General features: G+C 39.7%; 1 protein-coding gene across 11 annotated transcripts in view; it reads left to right on the forward strand.

The window, feature by feature from the left end:
• The window catches only part of LOC109422342 (MAP/microtubule affinity-regulating kinase 3), a 117,326-nt gene extending 105,246 nt beyond the window's left edge, over positions 1–12,080 (forward strand). For all 11 annotated transcript variants that reach the window (XM_062860339.1, XM_062860341.1, XM_062860340.1 and 8 more), the window contains one exon: positions 11,340–12,080. In XM_062860339.1, coding sequence (XP_062716323.1) covers positions 11,340–11,398 — 59 coding nt within the window. In that variant the 3' untranslated portion in view covers positions 11,399–12,080. The remainder of the gene's footprint in view (positions 1–11,339) is intronic.
• The last annotated feature ends 4,208 nt before the right edge of the window (positions 12,081–16,288 follow it).

Below are 16,288 nucleotides of genomic sequence, written 5' to 3' on the forward strand. Positions count from 1 at the left end.
AAGCATGTGGACGTGACTATCACGCCGAGAACCTGGGATCGAGTCCCACTCCTGACAAACTTACAAAATGTGAGTTTTTCCTTCGGAAGGGAAGTAAAGCGTAGGTCCCGAGATGAAATAGCTTAGGGCCAAAAATCCGGTTAATACAGATAAAAAATGTGAATGCGTTCTCATCTTGAAAACTAGGAGCTTTCGGAGAAGGCAAGATACTCGGTTTAACGCAAGAGTGGCGCATATGACAGTTACATTACCCGGTATGAAGCTTTCCAGAATTACACATTATGCTAGAACGATTCATTACCCGGATTACGTTTTCGATATATTAACAATCTTCTTCCAGACGGAATACCTCCATGAGTTTCTGCCGAAATTCTGCAGGAATTCTTTCACGGATTCCGTTAGAAGCTTCTTACCTTTCGAAATCACAAGTTTTTTTTTTGTGTAATCTGCTAAAAATTCTGCACAGCACAAGGGTTTCCCCAAAGAGCTCTTTCTGGGATTTCTTTAAAAAAAAAATGGGATTACACCAAATATCCTGTAGGATTCAGCTTGGTTTAGGAATTCCACAGGAAATCAGAATTCATTAAGGGAATCTTCTAGAGATCCTATTGAAATTCATCCAAGAGTTGTTTTTCAGATTCACCCATATGCTCTTTCTGGAATTACTTCAGAAGTATCTCCGTAGTTTTCTACAGATCCTACGGGATTCGTTTCAGAGTTATTTTCTGGGGTGCCTCCTGAATTTTTTTCTGATATTCCTCCAGGAGCTCCTTTGGAGTCTTCCCAAAAAATCTCCCTGGAATTCTGGAAGTTTTATCTGGATTTTCATCAGAAGCAGGGCTGCAATTTTTCGACAGGCCTTTATGATTGCGATATTTTGCCTTTTTAATTTTCTCCGTTTTTGTTTTCCTGTCAATGTTTCAACCGGCAAAAAGGGAGCGAATTGAAAAAGGTACTCACACTCGCACGCAGCATGATGAAAGCGAGAGCTGACAGGGCCAAATTTCCATTCAATTTTCTGTGGTTGAGTGTTTTCACCCGTGGTAGCGTATAAGGTAATCACTTTCACAAGTCACCGCCTGAGACGAATGGCCTGTCAGCATGAGTAGTGTGTGGATGATTGGGAATGAAACTTGGTAGGGTCGCTCACGAATGGAGCTCTCGAACTCTGTCAGCTCTCACATCGAGGAACTGAAAACGACCGCCGCTGCCATTCATTTTCGGTTGAAAAACAGGCACTGAGACTGATACTTAGCATCCCTGATCAGGAGTTCCTTCTGGGATTCTGCAAAGAGTTCCGTCTGACGTCCTTCCCGGAAATTCTTTGAGTCTCGTAAAAGAATGGCTCCAGGAATTTTTCCATCGATTGCTGCAGCAGATTTTTTTCTGCAATTCCTGCCTCCTTTCATCTGGAATTCCAACAGGAGTTCTTTTAATCCCGTAAGAGTTTCTTCTGGAACTTCGATCTTGAATACCTGCAGGAACTTTTGCTAATCTTCTCTAACATCTTCTTCCTCCAGGACTAATTACTGTGTTTCCTTCAAGAGTTCCCTCTAGCAATCCTTCAGGTGTTGCTTCTGGGAATCCTTCAGGATCAGTTTCTGGGATTCCTGCAGAAGTGGATTCTGTATATCTTCAGGAGTTTATCCTGAGATTCTACAGGAGTTCCTTCTTAAAATCCTTTAGAAGTTTATTTTCCAAACGCTCCTGTTGTTTCTTGGGAGGAATCTTTCAAAAAAGTTACTTCTGGGAATCCTGATTCTTTCTAAGAACTCTCTGGAAGGAATCCCCAGTTGAATTTTTTGAAGGAATCTCCAGCTGATTTTTTTTAAAGGAATCCCCAGTAGTTGCAATTTCTGGAGAAATCGACGGATGGGATTACTGAAAAAAAAGTTAAAATATTTGTATAAATCTACAGAAGGAACTTCTGGACGAATGCCCAGGCGAGCATGGCGGTCTAGTGGCTACCGCCAGGCTTGACAGAAACTCCCTCGCGAGAAAATGAGGAAGCGATTTCGGCGGTTTTCTGAGGAGTGAAAATAAAACTCAGAAATCACAACGCAAATCCTCAACGGCACCGAGCGCGAGCTTGTCGGGCAGAGAGGAGTTCGTCGAACACTCATAATTTCTTGTTGTGTTTCTCAAGTCCACTCACACTCAAAAAGCACTCGGGAGTTCCACTCCTATGCAAAGAAAGATTTTCGAGGCATAAATCGCACTCAAAAACCCGAAATAATCATCGGCTCTTTTTTCGTTCCCCTCTTCCTCGCTCAGTTTTTATTGCCTCTCTGTTTGGGATTCGTTCGCTCCCTCGCGACGAGGCTGAAGCAAAACACCGCTCTAGAGAATATTGCAAAACTCTTTTGATTTCGAGGAGAATTATCAAGCCTGGCTACCGCTTCGGATTCATGTGCAGAAGGTCTTGGGTTCAATCCCTGGCTCGTCTCTTTCATCCTACTTTGTATCTTTCTATCTACCTAATTTCTCTCTTCTAAACATATACATCTCATGTATAAACGTATGTAGATAGCCATCGCTAGAACCAGAAACAGACTGAAAGAAAATCCGTTTCCCTTCCATCCAACTTTCACAGCACAGTACAGTGTGGTGAATCTATCATATAACGCCTACAAGTAAGGCTGTGACCATAGTGGGTAAGGTGATATGCGATCGGATGCGATAAGTTATGAGATGAGAAGAGGGATGTTTGATAGGCCATAGTGCATGAGGTTTTCAATGAGGGTGCGCATGTTGTTTTCACATCCTTTTTCGACTATTTCGTGCGCATTAACGACTCGCCTGATTTGATCGATGAAGTCGCTTGTATGTTGAAGCGCTTCTTTGAGTGTGGGTAGTGAAATGATCGTTTCATCTATAAGAGCGGAAAGGTAAAATGCACTCGCTTTTGTTTTTGCGCGGGCCGTTTTTTTTTTGCTATAACTTAGTCAGTTTTGATCCTGTTGCAATGTATGTATTATTTAAGGGTATAGGTTTTTTATATTACAAAATTTTCGGCGATATCTACGTGAAAAGATGTCTCCAATAAGTACACAATATTCATCATTGTATCGTTAATTATGAGTACACCTTTGAGGCCCTGTATTAAAAAAAAACTAAGTCTTACTTTGACAACTGCTGTGTGTTTATGTGTTGCTGGCGTTGTAAACAAAAGATAACCTTCATTAAATGATAAAGTTCTTCCTCAACTGGAGCAACGCGAGTGTTTACGGATGAGAAGCGAAAATCGATTGTGATCAGGTACTGCTATGAAAAATGATTATCGCTAAGAAAATTAGCAAAAGTTGGAGGTGTTAGCGTTTTTTCTGTCCAAAACGCTGTCAAACGATTCGGTATACATAACACACTGATAGACTCACCCGGACGTGACAGAAAACCAGGTGCGTCCAAGTTAAATTTGGACAGCAAAATTTGCAAAATCTTCAAAAGAAAAAGGAGGTATTCATCATAGATTGCGCAAAAAAGTGTGGAACGACTATTGGTATGGTTCAGCGCGCCAAGGAGCGTAATTCCCTGAAGACTTACCCAAAACAGAAATGTCCAAAAAACAGTCAAATTCTGGCGGATTATGTTAAAACTCGGGCTCGGAAACTGTACGACGATGTTTTGAGCAAAAGTTATGTGTGCATTATCATGGATGATGAAACGTATGTCATATTGGACAACAAGGCACTTCCAGGGGCACAGTTTTTCACTGTGAAGCGTGGCACTGATGTTCCGAATTCGGACAAATCAATTTTTTGCAAAATGTATTAGTTTGGCAAGCAATTTGTCAAAGTGGTATGAAATCGTCACCTTTCTTCACCGTCCCAAGTATGAACGTCGAAATATACCGGAAGGAATGTCTCCAGAAACCAATTCTGCCACTCGTCTGAAAGCACAAAGGTCCTACATTATTTTGATCGGATATGGCATCTTGCCACTATGCGCGTGATACCTTTGACTGGTACGAAGAAAACATTGTTCAATTTGTGGAAAAGGCAATGAACCTTTCAAATTGCCCGCAAATTAGGCATGTATTTGGCTTTGATGAAAGGAAAACTACGGCAAAAGGATAGAGGAGCAGAGGTCAAATTAAAAAAAAAACTGGGCCAACCCAAGCAAAACCATCGACGAAACGGTTGTCCAAAACCTTATGAAGAACACCAAGAAGAAGGTGCGAGAGCTGGCAAGATCCACGAAAAATTAAACATAAAATGATACCATGGGCTTTTCTGATGGTCAATAAACAATGTAATTGAATTTAATTTACAAAACAAATCTGGAGCTCGATTTGAATAGGTCGTATGTGCTTTTGTCGATTAAAAATTCGATCAGTTGGATTCGCTTATTGTAGCGAAAACCGTTGAAATTGAACAAAATTGATACATACAGCAGAATCCTCACAAAATAAGCTTTCCGTTCCATCATTTAAAGTTTCAAAGAAGATATCATATTGCTACAATAACTTAAATAATCAGATCGAATTTTATATCGACAAAAGCACATACGACCTATTCAAATCGAGCTCCAGAAATAAAACATTTTCAGATACAGCCATTTTCAGCTGTACTAATAATAATTAACGATACAGTCCTTATATTAGGTAAAAGAGTATCAATCGAAATTGATGTCACACTATTTTCGTTAAGGGATCTAGTTTTGCTTGACAAAGAAAAAAGCAGAACTTTTCAATCAGAATCCTTTTAGCAATTAAGTTGAATACCATAAAACCTTAAACTTTCTAACTTGCACACAAATAACATGCACTGAACAAACGACCATATCAAACATTGATCACTTGATTCAAATCCCGAACAGAGAAAAATTATGCTGTAAAAAACTTAAACGATTTGATGGAATACTATTTTATATGCAATGAAATATGTTATTTTACATGGTGATCGATGGACAATATGATACATTTTTATTACGTCTGGTCCATCAAAATGTATGTCATGTGAAAAAGCATTGAGTTATGTTTAAAAACAACAACATATTAACGCATTTTATATTACCTACTAGCATTCTCAACACATTAAATCTGCATTGCTTTACATACACAACGAGCGCAATCATAAAATCCATACCCGACAAGCATTCTCTTGCGTTCTCTTGCGATCACATGCGTCGAAGCAGCTCCATCGCATCTCCGCACTCATCGCAACTCATCTACTATGTACGGTTCATGCGTTCTGCATATAGTTTCCACAGAGTGTGCTTCGACGCTTATCCGATCTCTTATCTCTTTGTATCGCACCTCAGCCACTATGTGCTCAACGTAATGCAACCGAGCGGATTGTGGCGCTTCCCAGTAATCTTCCATCAATCTATCACTTTTCGCCTGGCACCACGTACCAATGCTTAACCCAAAAATATTACATTTCCCAACAACACTCCGACATCCGCATGAACTTGTGCAGATGCAGTGAACTCCGCGGTTTGTTGGCAACAACACATTGACCTGCAGCCTGACGTAGTAGGCGTTATTGTCGCCTAAACATATAGCATCATCAATGCTCACACACTGAAGATACCTGTTCGTCCCAAGCAGCTATCTCATCTCATTGGTTCTTTGTGTGAGTGTAGCTGGCCTGGCGATACTGGAGTAGCATCTAGGGGTAGGCGGGGCATAATGAGCACCTTGTATTTTCACTGTAAATTTCCAAATTTTCAAAACAAATTGCTTGATTATAGTTTAATTACCTTAAATCCAATGAATTGATGACGAAACATTTGTCAAAAAAGCTGTTTGCTTTAAAAAAAAAAGTCAAAATGCGTGGAGTGGTCATGTACTGGGGAAATATTATAAGAATCAGCTGACCCAAAATAAGGTTTTGGAATCAAAATAAGAACGTAATGGGTATCTATCAAATTTCTTGATGTTAACTGGGTCCGTGAAATGTATTTGTAACACTTTCAAAATATTTGTATAATTATTTTGTTAAAAAAATATACAAAATTTGATAGTAGGGTGGGGTAAAATGAGCAACTGATGAAAATTTTTAACATTTTAAACAAACGATTTTCACTTTTGGTTTTCTCTGTTACGATGCCTATAGTAAGGTTTTTTCATTAATTTTCAATTTATTAGCTTTAAAAATCAGTATCTGTAAATTATCACTGTTTAAAAATGCTTTAATAGTAAACTCCATGGAACCCCACCCTTCTCTACAAATTAAACCCCATAATCCCCTCAAATTCTTATTGGTTGTTGCCGGTATGCTTTATCATTGACAAGAACAGTCAGTTAACATTTGATTGTGTACAAAACAGCGATTGATCATCCTGCCCCACCTAAGGTGCTCATTACGCCCCACCTCTAAAACGCAATCCACGATTTTATACGTTTTTAAAAACATTAAATTTTGCAACATTTATAGCTATATTCGAAATTTCAACGATTAGTTTTTGTCAGATAAGGTTCAAATGAGAATTATACGTCAAAATTACACATTGATTGCGCTTAATTTACTGGATTTGGTGGCAAAATGCTTAAGCTGCTCATTATGCCCCGCCTACCCCTACGGGCGGTTAATCATTTTTTTTAGAAGGAACTTCTAGATGAATACTCAGATGAGATATATGCAAGGATGAAGTTCCTTGAAGAATATCCAGAGGGAGTTTCTGGAGGAACTCCTACTAGGAATTCGTGAAGAAATCCAAGATGGTATTTCTGTAGTAATGAGCATATTGGATTTCTGGAGATATTTTTTCTGTAGAAATCTGCAGAAGGAAATTCTTGGAGGAACCCCAGATGAAACTTCTGAAGCAATTCTTAGAGGTACCAAAAAAGAGTAAAATTATGCGCAAGAGGAAGCTTGACCTTGACTGACGAATTGTCCTCTATTGACAGGTGAATAAAAATTTCACTGGCGTATACGTCATGCCATTATGGGGGATTACAGTCGAGTCTCCTATTAAACGTTGCCACCCACTTCACGCCCACCGCAATTTCTCAGTTGTCTTGCATCCAATCCAGCTGATTTTTTTTAGCGCAGTTTCTGTTTCCACAAGTTTTCCACTTATCTGCGTGGAGGCTAGAAGGGCGTTGAGGGTCGGTGATTGATATTGTCCTTGTTTCGGCTATTCATCCGTCCAAAGGTATTCAGGGTCTAAATTTCATGCTGCTAACGAAGTGCTGAGAAGATTAGAGCCCCGGGGATTGGATGCCCGTCTTTCTCATGGTTGATGATGAGGATCAGTCTAGGTTTAGGTATCTTTTGGAGCGCCTGCTCGAACATTTTCTTTATATCTGACAGCTTTCCATTTAACAGGTACAAGGACGCATTTAATTGCGGGAAAGGTCATGTAATCCATATCGCAATTAGAGGGTAGGTCGGTGTTCAGGTCTATCAGGTCCATAGAGCTCACACTCGTCCGATTATACTGCTTCGAGATTCTGTGCGTATGGCAAGGCAACATCCGGTTGCTTAAAACGCTCTAGTCTAGGCCGTACCGTGGCGGTCGTCCATTGTTGATGACGGAGAATGTTAGGTGCAGCTTGACCATCAGTATTAGATAGTGGTCAGGGTCGATGTTAGCACCACGATAGATCCTGATGTCGTTAATGTCAGAGATACGCCATCCATCAATCAGAGTGTGATCGATTTGCGATTTTGTCTGCTGAGATGATCTCCAGGCATCGATAAGCGAGGCAGTGCTGGAAGAAGGTGCTACGAATGGCAAACACTTTGGGGTAACTTGCAACAGTTGAAATTGACAAAACTTTCTAATATATATTTTCATTTCACGATATTTCTGATAGAAACAATCGAAAATGGTCATTTATTAATTACGTAACACGCACATTTTCAAATTTCGACTAACATTCAAACATTGCTAAAGACGGCCATATTCTGATTTTTTTTTTCATGTTTCACTTTGTTTAAAGTTTAACTTAGATTATGAACGTTTTAAAATAATCACCAACATCAATTCTGAATGGATGGAGTAAATTATTTCAGTTGAATGCCTTACAAAGTTGAATAGATGTTTAAATCATGTTGTTTTAGCTGAGGTAGCCAAACATCACTGAAAATAACCTAAAGATTTAATCTACCACCGCAAAAACGAAAACGACATTAGCTTCATGTCATATGTTGCAAGTTACCCCACAGATAGGGTAACTTTCAACAAGCATTAGGTTGATTAGGTGGCAAGTCTGCATAGTATTCTACTCGTGGTAATGGGGCACACTCGGTGTAGATACTAGATTTGTGCTGCTCGCCGAAAACCAATCGATGAACCACCAGCACATCAAATCGCGGCGATTAAAACAATAATAACATAGTGATAGATTTGTAGTAATGAGCAAAATTTTAGTATGGTGAGAAGGTCAATTCTCCGTCTCTGCAATGAAATGGGGCAAAAAAGCGTGGGTATTATGATTCCTTGCCTAATTTGATGCTGTTTGAGCAAAACTTTGGATAACTATGTTGTTTATGTTGCAAGAAATGGAGAAAATAACAACACTGTTGCCCAAAGTTTTGCTCAAACAGCATCAAATTAGGCAAGGAATCATAATACCCACGCTTTTTGCACCATTTCATTGCAGAAACGGAGCTCATTATTACAAATCTAGTACTACACTGAACGTGCCCCATTAGTGTACACGATGCTTCACAATATATTTCAAATGTTTAGATGTTCAGTGATATTCCATCGAAGTTGAAAAGCGTTGCAAGTTACCCCATTTGACGGTAACTGATGGACGATAAACTTAAGCATCGTCGATCCGAATTTCTCTTCTTGGCCTATTCTTAGGTTCTAACAATGATTTTAACGTCGTGAATTAGCATCTGCATACTGTGAGATTTTGACTTTTACTGCGAGCACTGTGTTCAAAATTTTTGTAAGAGTGAGCAGGACAACACCAAAACAGAGATCGCAGTAAAAGTCAAAGAACAAAAGAATTTCGCAAGCATACACAGGCTAATGGGGCACGTTCATTTAAGTACTAGATTTGTAGCAATAGGCAGAAACACGAAGGCACCATAACTATTTGATTCTACTGGGAGCCAAGATTCTCAACCGAAAAGTAATCAATATACAAACCTGTTATTGCTCAACAGCACAATTGTGCTGGTTCGATCAAACCTGACTATACATGTCAATGGTTGCTCCTCCGTGATTGATCTGAGCTGGTACCAATTGCACTGAGATCCAAATGAATAAGGGCTGGTACACTCCACTTATTCTCAAAGTGCAATTTAAGCAGCTCATGCATTTTGGATCAATAACGGCGCCGGCCACGTCCTTATAGTCAGTTGGGAAGGGAAAGGAATGTTAGAGTGTGCTGGTTGTTGATACTAAAGACCGAGATCACCTCTGCATCCCCACAACCAGCACGGACTGGAGTATTTGTTAGACGAAAAGGACAAGAGATCTGGGAGTCACCGTTGGGTCGGTGATGCGATCCATGGATAGGGGTTATTTATAGTGTTCGTGATATATTGTGTGGTGAATAAGGTGAATAAGGTCAAGCGGCACAGCACGCTTTGGTTGCATAACTTGTAGGCTAGGGCAGTTCAGACTTTAAACATGTCAAACATTCAATGCTCCCATATGTTCATTGCAATCCTTGGTGCAAAACTAGAGTCCTGTCAAATTTTTAGCCATTTCGGTGGTGATTTAATGGTGGCCCAAAAGTAAAATAGGTTTATATGGGAATTACTATGGAGAATTTTCGAAAAAGGTTCTCCGCGTTGTAGAGCATTCACACATGGATAAAGGCATAGGGTCAAAGTCAATTTGAAATCTTCGGATCTCAATGATAAATGTTGCCGAATATCGGAACTTATTTCGAAAATCGGGTAAAAAGTTATTAAACAAATCCTCACTCATATGCGCATCTTCTTACACGATGTCCTGCAAGATGTGCAAGAAGGTAACACGCACACTATGATTGCGTGTCAAGCGTGTCGATCGAGCTGCGGTCTTCTGTTCACGCATGCATGGATGATTATTGATTAATAACTTCTGTCTCGTGAGTCTATACGAGTTGCGGTCTTCGGCAACATTCATCATTGAAGTGCGAAGAATTCAATATGACTTTGACCCTATGCCTTCATCCATGTGTTTGTACTCTACAGCGCGGAGAAACTTTATTAAAAATTCTCCATAGTAATTCCCATATAAACCTATTTTGCTTTTGGGCCACCATTAAATCACCACCGAAATGGCTGAAAATTTTACAGGAGTCTAGTTTTGCACCAAGGATTGCAATGAACATATGGGAGCTTTAAATTTTCGACATGTTTAAAGTCTGAACTGCCCTATTGTAGGCGTTATATACACTGTGCTATGGAAGTTGGACGGGAAACGAATTTTTGCAATTCGTTTCTGGTTCTAGCGATGGCTATGAACATATGAATATACAAGAGTTGTATATGCAGAGAAGAGAGAGAAAGAAAGTGGATAGAAAGATACAAAGTAGGATTAAAGGGACGGGCCAGGGATTGAACCCATGACCTTCTGCATATGAATCAGAAGCGGTAGCCACAAGACCACCAAGCGCGTTTCAACAGCACAATTGTGCTGGTTCGTCACGAAAGGGATATATATACAAATAATTCAGCTCTCTAATTTCAATCCAGTACTTCACCGATTGTTTCTTATTGATCACACGATCATTTGCTTAAAATAAGAAAGAGTAATGTGTAACTGAAATGATTTATTTAAGGGCGGACGGGACGGTCGGGGAAATATCCGCCATTGCTCTGTTGCTACTAAGATGGTAATCTCAGATTCTACTTCATATTTTGCAACAAAAAGCTATCACTGTGTATGCTCACTTGCAGTGCATATGCTGATTGTTTTTCAGCATCTTCAGTGCGATAGAACTCGAGATTACCATCTTCAAAATCGCGAGGCAAATTGTTAGAAAGAGAGGCAAGATAGGAAAAATAACACGGCGTCCCGTTTCACCTTAATTCAATCTTTTTGTTTTTAAACTATGGTATTTTTTAACCCTCTACTTCCCATGGTTGCTCTAGAGCACCATCGATTTTCGACGCACTCGAGACAAACGGAATCAGATGAATATGATGCAATAGTTTTTAGAATATGATTACAATCCCATTAGGTAACCCCAACTCCCAACTACTTGTTTCAATAGTGGAACTATTGATAAACAATCAAAATACTAATGATTTACAACTAAAATTTTTTTCGTTGATTTCGAAAAATTTGCCCAATTTGCAATAACTTTTGTTCAAGCACTTTTTTCGGAAACGCTTTCTTAGCATAGAAATAGTCGTTCAAAGTCGTGGGAAGGAAAGGGTTAACCATATTTATTCTTGAAGTTTAAACTCAACCCATGTGATTTCCTTCCTCCGCAGGTACCAGCATCGGCTTCAAGAACATTGCCTCCAAGATCGCGTACGACCTACGCCTGTGACTCGATACAAAGTCGGAGGAGTATCACTCGGTCGGTAGCGATGCCCCGAACGGCAGTGATAAGGGCGGCGATGGCGACGGTGACGGCAGAGGCGATGGCGGAAATGGCGGCAGCAGCGGTGGCAGCAACAATGGTGGCAACAATGGCGACAATGACCATCAGACTTCTGGTGGCAACAACAGCAACAACAACCAAAACAAAGACAACGCAGGTGGTGATGATACAACAACAACTAGAACAACATTCGAAGAGGACGGTGGCGGTGGCAACCGGAAGGGTTCCGTGGGATATGCTAGTACTGCGGTGGCGTACGGTTTCGTTGGTAGTAGATGTGGTGGTTCTAGTACTACGGGTACTACTTATATGACGACGACTAGGGCGGCGATGGCGAAAGCAAACGGTGGCTACGCCGTCCATCACTACGATTATCCCAGCGATGGACCGTATGGGCCGGTACGAGAAGGGGGCCGAGGAATCGAGGCTAGAGATTCCGCCACCTCGAATGGAGGTGGCGGCGATGGCGATGGCGGCGACAAGGTAGTCGGATATAATAATATATTTGCATCGTTGCTGAGAACTACTACCCTTTAGAGCGGATGATATTGTGTCAGGAGCAGCGAAGTTTACCGAGCATGTTGTCAAGTTTTTAGAGTGTTGACAGTTTATCTTTAAAAAAAAACTAGTAACCGGAATATCGTATTCAAGAAAGAAGCCCTTTTTATAAAATCACACATACACAAAAGCAGCATAACACACACAGTTGTTCCAGATGGTAGATGGTTAAACATGATTAAAAAAAAGAAACAAACATATATTTAGCTAATTCAGAAACTAAAACAACAAACAAACTAATGAATAGTGGTGAAACTTGATGAAAAACTCCAAAAAGAGCGGAAGTTGGGCGAATTCTTACCTTGTTTAGACGAAGCGATTGAAATTCTGACAAAAGTTTACTTTTGTGAGGTACTAGATCGACGAACTGCTGCTCAACTAATGATGTTTTATTGAAAGTAAATCACAGTAAATCGTATGTTGTGTATCTCAATTCGAACTTTTGAGTTAGATCTTGGTAGTACTAGATTACCGAATTGTGGTAGTACTAGATCATCATCTAAGGCTATAATGCGATTGGAAAACCAAATTCAGCTTCACTCTAACGGCTATGTATGTTTTTTCGGTAATATTTTTTCGTGAAGTACTAGAATATTGCTACTCGAGATAGTTCTACAAAATGGGTTAACCTCGACAAGGAGCTTCACCAACGTTGATGTTATTGAGTTTGTATACAGATAAAATCTATAGATGAAATGAATGTTCATTGACAGCTCTAACGTTTGTGGAGTTGCTAAAGACAAAGATTTCAGTACTTTTACGAATTATTTTATACAAGTTGTTCGAACGACTATCCGAAATCTAGTACTACATTCAAAATGTGCATTTTCATTCCTGAGCTATCTTCAATAATTTCGATTCGAGATGCGCAACATCACATCAGTTTCACATAAAAATTTGAGATTTCGAACTAGTTCACACTTTCACCTGATCACGAAAAAACAAAACCTCTAGGTACTCTAATCCAAAACGCGAATAACAAAAAAAATGCCTTTTAACAGCAACAAAAAGCGTCGCCATCATCACCTCTTATTGTGTGAAACAGCAAGTTTGCAGAAACCATTCAACCGTTTCCCCTAAATTCAGCAGCCGTGGAAATAACTGAGAAAAGACTTATATTCAAGTGGAAGCTCCCGTTTTCTAGGTAAAAAAAAACATATTTGAAACAAAAACGACTGATTTTATCCGTGGGATTTGTTCGTAACCCGAACCCACAGAATCTACTACTACTACTACTAGCTCTTAGCTGCTACTACTGCACACACATCTTTCGCGCGTAGTACTAGCACCGTCGTCAGCATCTGTCAATCGAAACACATTTTGTAGAACCCAAACACAGACACACTCAAACTCAAAAACACACACCTGTATTATCAACGCATCATCGTTCATCGTTCAATCACGCGTGTCTCCCACGTAGCTAGGTCGAATTTATCTCCGACGATTCGCGCGTGTATGTGTGGCAGCTAAATCAGCGAATCGGACCGTGTATTGTTGTATAATCAAATACCAAAAAGAAAACAAACAGAAAAAAAACAATGAAAAGAAGAAACAAAACACTAAATTATGTAACGCCACCTAGATGTCACCCCTGTTATCGCTTCCCGCTCTTTCGTTCGTTCGTTCGTTCGTTCGTTTGTCCGTCCGGCTATCGCCGGGGAACGGCGAGATAGAGCGAAAGTGAAAGGGCGTTCGTTCGTGTGTGTTAGCGTATTGTAGTAGTACTAGAATAACCGTGGTAGAATTTGTTTTCTAGTAATGTGCGTGCGTCAACAACGTGTGTATGATTAGTAACGAATGTGAGCGCGTTCTTGTTTTCCCCCGATTCTAGGTTAGAAACCTTCCCCTCCATTTTCATGAGAAAGTCTCACTCACATTAAATGTAAATTTTATCGCGCAGATTCAAGAGCCCCCTCAAGTTTTGCCAAGCAGCAGCGTCAAGCATGCCGTCGATTTCCAAAATGGTGCGAGCGCAGCTCGGAGCCTTTCTCAAGTCGGGTCAAGCTTATCACGTACAGATGGCGCGCAGCGCCGAATTGCTCATTTGTAAGTATGCGTAGATGTTTATTTTAGTTTTCTCTTTTCTGTGTTTACGTTTTTGTTAGTGAGAAATGCTTGCATATTTACGGAAATACATAGCATAGCGCCAGTTAGCTGCTACCGAATTTAGTGCAATTTTGTAACTTATGTAGTTGTAAAGATATATGCTTCTGAAACTGAAAGTCAGGTGAGTCGCCGCCATCTTGGAAATGGGTTTCTCGATCGATATGCTCTTGGTTATCATCCCTATCGTATAACGAGTCATCTTTCGCTAGAATAAAGAACTAAAAATCGTCACCTGGGGCTACAGTAGTGTGTTGAAGAATTTCCACGCAACGGTTTTTCCATCAAACGTGAAAGTTTTGTGTGTGAATCGAAATTGCTGGAGATCTAGCAGTTAACTGAATCGAGCTCAGTTTCTATTAAAGAGACAATCTAACGAATGCATTGCGTATATTCAGTACATTTATCGATATAATCGATCCACTTTCGAAAGGCATGTGCCAAAAACCAAATCGTATGAAGTTTGTCAGAATTTCAGCTTTTTTGTCAATAGTCAGTTATGATCCACAAGAAATTTTATCAGGAATTCCACTAGGGTCTATCCATTAATTACGTAAGGGTTTATGGGGGGAGGGGGGTTTGAGAAATCTTACGCGTCATACAAAAATGTTTGGGTTCTCATACAAAAAATCTTACAAGGGGGAGAGGGGGTGTCAGAAAATCGCAAAAATTGCCTTACGTAATTAATGGACAGCCCCCTAGAAATTCCACAACGAATTCTACAAGAAATTTCACCAAGAATTTTACAAGGAATTTCACCAGAAATCACAAAAAAAATCCACCATGAATTCCAGAGGGTACTATACCAGAATTCCCTAAGAATATCATCGAGGAATTCAAATCTCGTGAAGCAAATTTCACAAAGAATTCTATCAGGGATTCTACCGTGAATTCCACAATGAATTACTCCAGGAATTTCATCAGCAATTTGATCAGGAATTTTATCAGAAATTCTACCACAAATTCTTTAAGAAATTCAACCAAAATTTTTTCAAGGAAGTCTAACATGGATTCCACAACGAATTTTACAGTAAATCAATCAGGAATTATACCAGGAACTGAAACAGGAATTCCACAAGAAAGTTCACCAGGAATTTCATCAGAAATTCCACTAGGAATTTCCGAAGAATCTTTTTAATGCTAGTGTAGTACTAGAACAGCAAATTTCAAAACGAATTCCATAAGTAATTCCACCAGGAATTTTAACATAAATTCCACCAGGAGTTCTAACATGAATACCACCGGGAATTCTACCAGAAAATCCAACAAAAAATCTACCATGAATTTCACAACAAACTTCTTTAGGAAATCCACTGGGAATTCCACAAAAAGTTCATCGAGAATTTCATCAACAATGGGGCACGTTCGATGTAGTACTAGATTTGTAGTAATGAGCTGAATTTTAGTTCTGTTTCTGCAATGAAATGGTGCAAAAAGCGTGGGTATTATGATTCCTTGCCTAATTTGATGCTGTTTGAGCAAATCTTTGGATAACTATGTTGTTTATGTTGCAAGAAATAGAGAAAACAACAACACTGTTGTCCAAAGTTTTGCTCAAACAGCATCAAATTAGGCAAGGAATCATAATACCCACACTTTTTGTACCATTTCATTGCAGAAACGGAGAATTAACCTTCTCACCATACTAAAATTCAGCTCACTACTACAAATCTAGTACTTCACTGATCTGTCCTATTGCACCAGGAATTCCCTAAGGATCGTTTTCAGGAATTGAGAACTGGTGAAGTACTAGCACAGGAAAATGAATTCCACCAGGAATTCTAACATGGATTCCACAAAGACTTCCACCAGAAATTCCACAAAAAATACACAACGAGTTCCACAAAAAATTCCAAGAGAAATTCAACCAGAAACTTCTCCAGAAATTGTACCATGACTTCCACCATGAATTTCACAATAAGTTCCACAGGAATTACACCAAGAAATCTATCATGAATTCAGCCAGGAAGTCCCCCGGAAATTCTACCACGAATTCCACAATGAATTCTGTTGAATACCCGATCATTATGCAAACAACAATTCGTGAGGTTATCGTGGATTGTCGTCAATTCTCTTTTCATTTGTTGCTTCTGATTGCTAAGCTAAGTATGGTAGAGAGCTTTATCAAAACATTTGTAACGCTCCCAAATACATCTAAGCGCAGTGGAAGCTTTC

Source organism: Aedes albopictus, chromosome 3 (assembly GCF_035046485.1).
Source record: "Aedes albopictus strain Foshan chromosome 3, AalbF5, whole genome shotgun sequence".
In the NCBI taxonomy this organism is placed as follows: domain Eukaryota; kingdom Metazoa; phylum Arthropoda; class Insecta; order Diptera; family Culicidae; genus Aedes; species Aedes albopictus.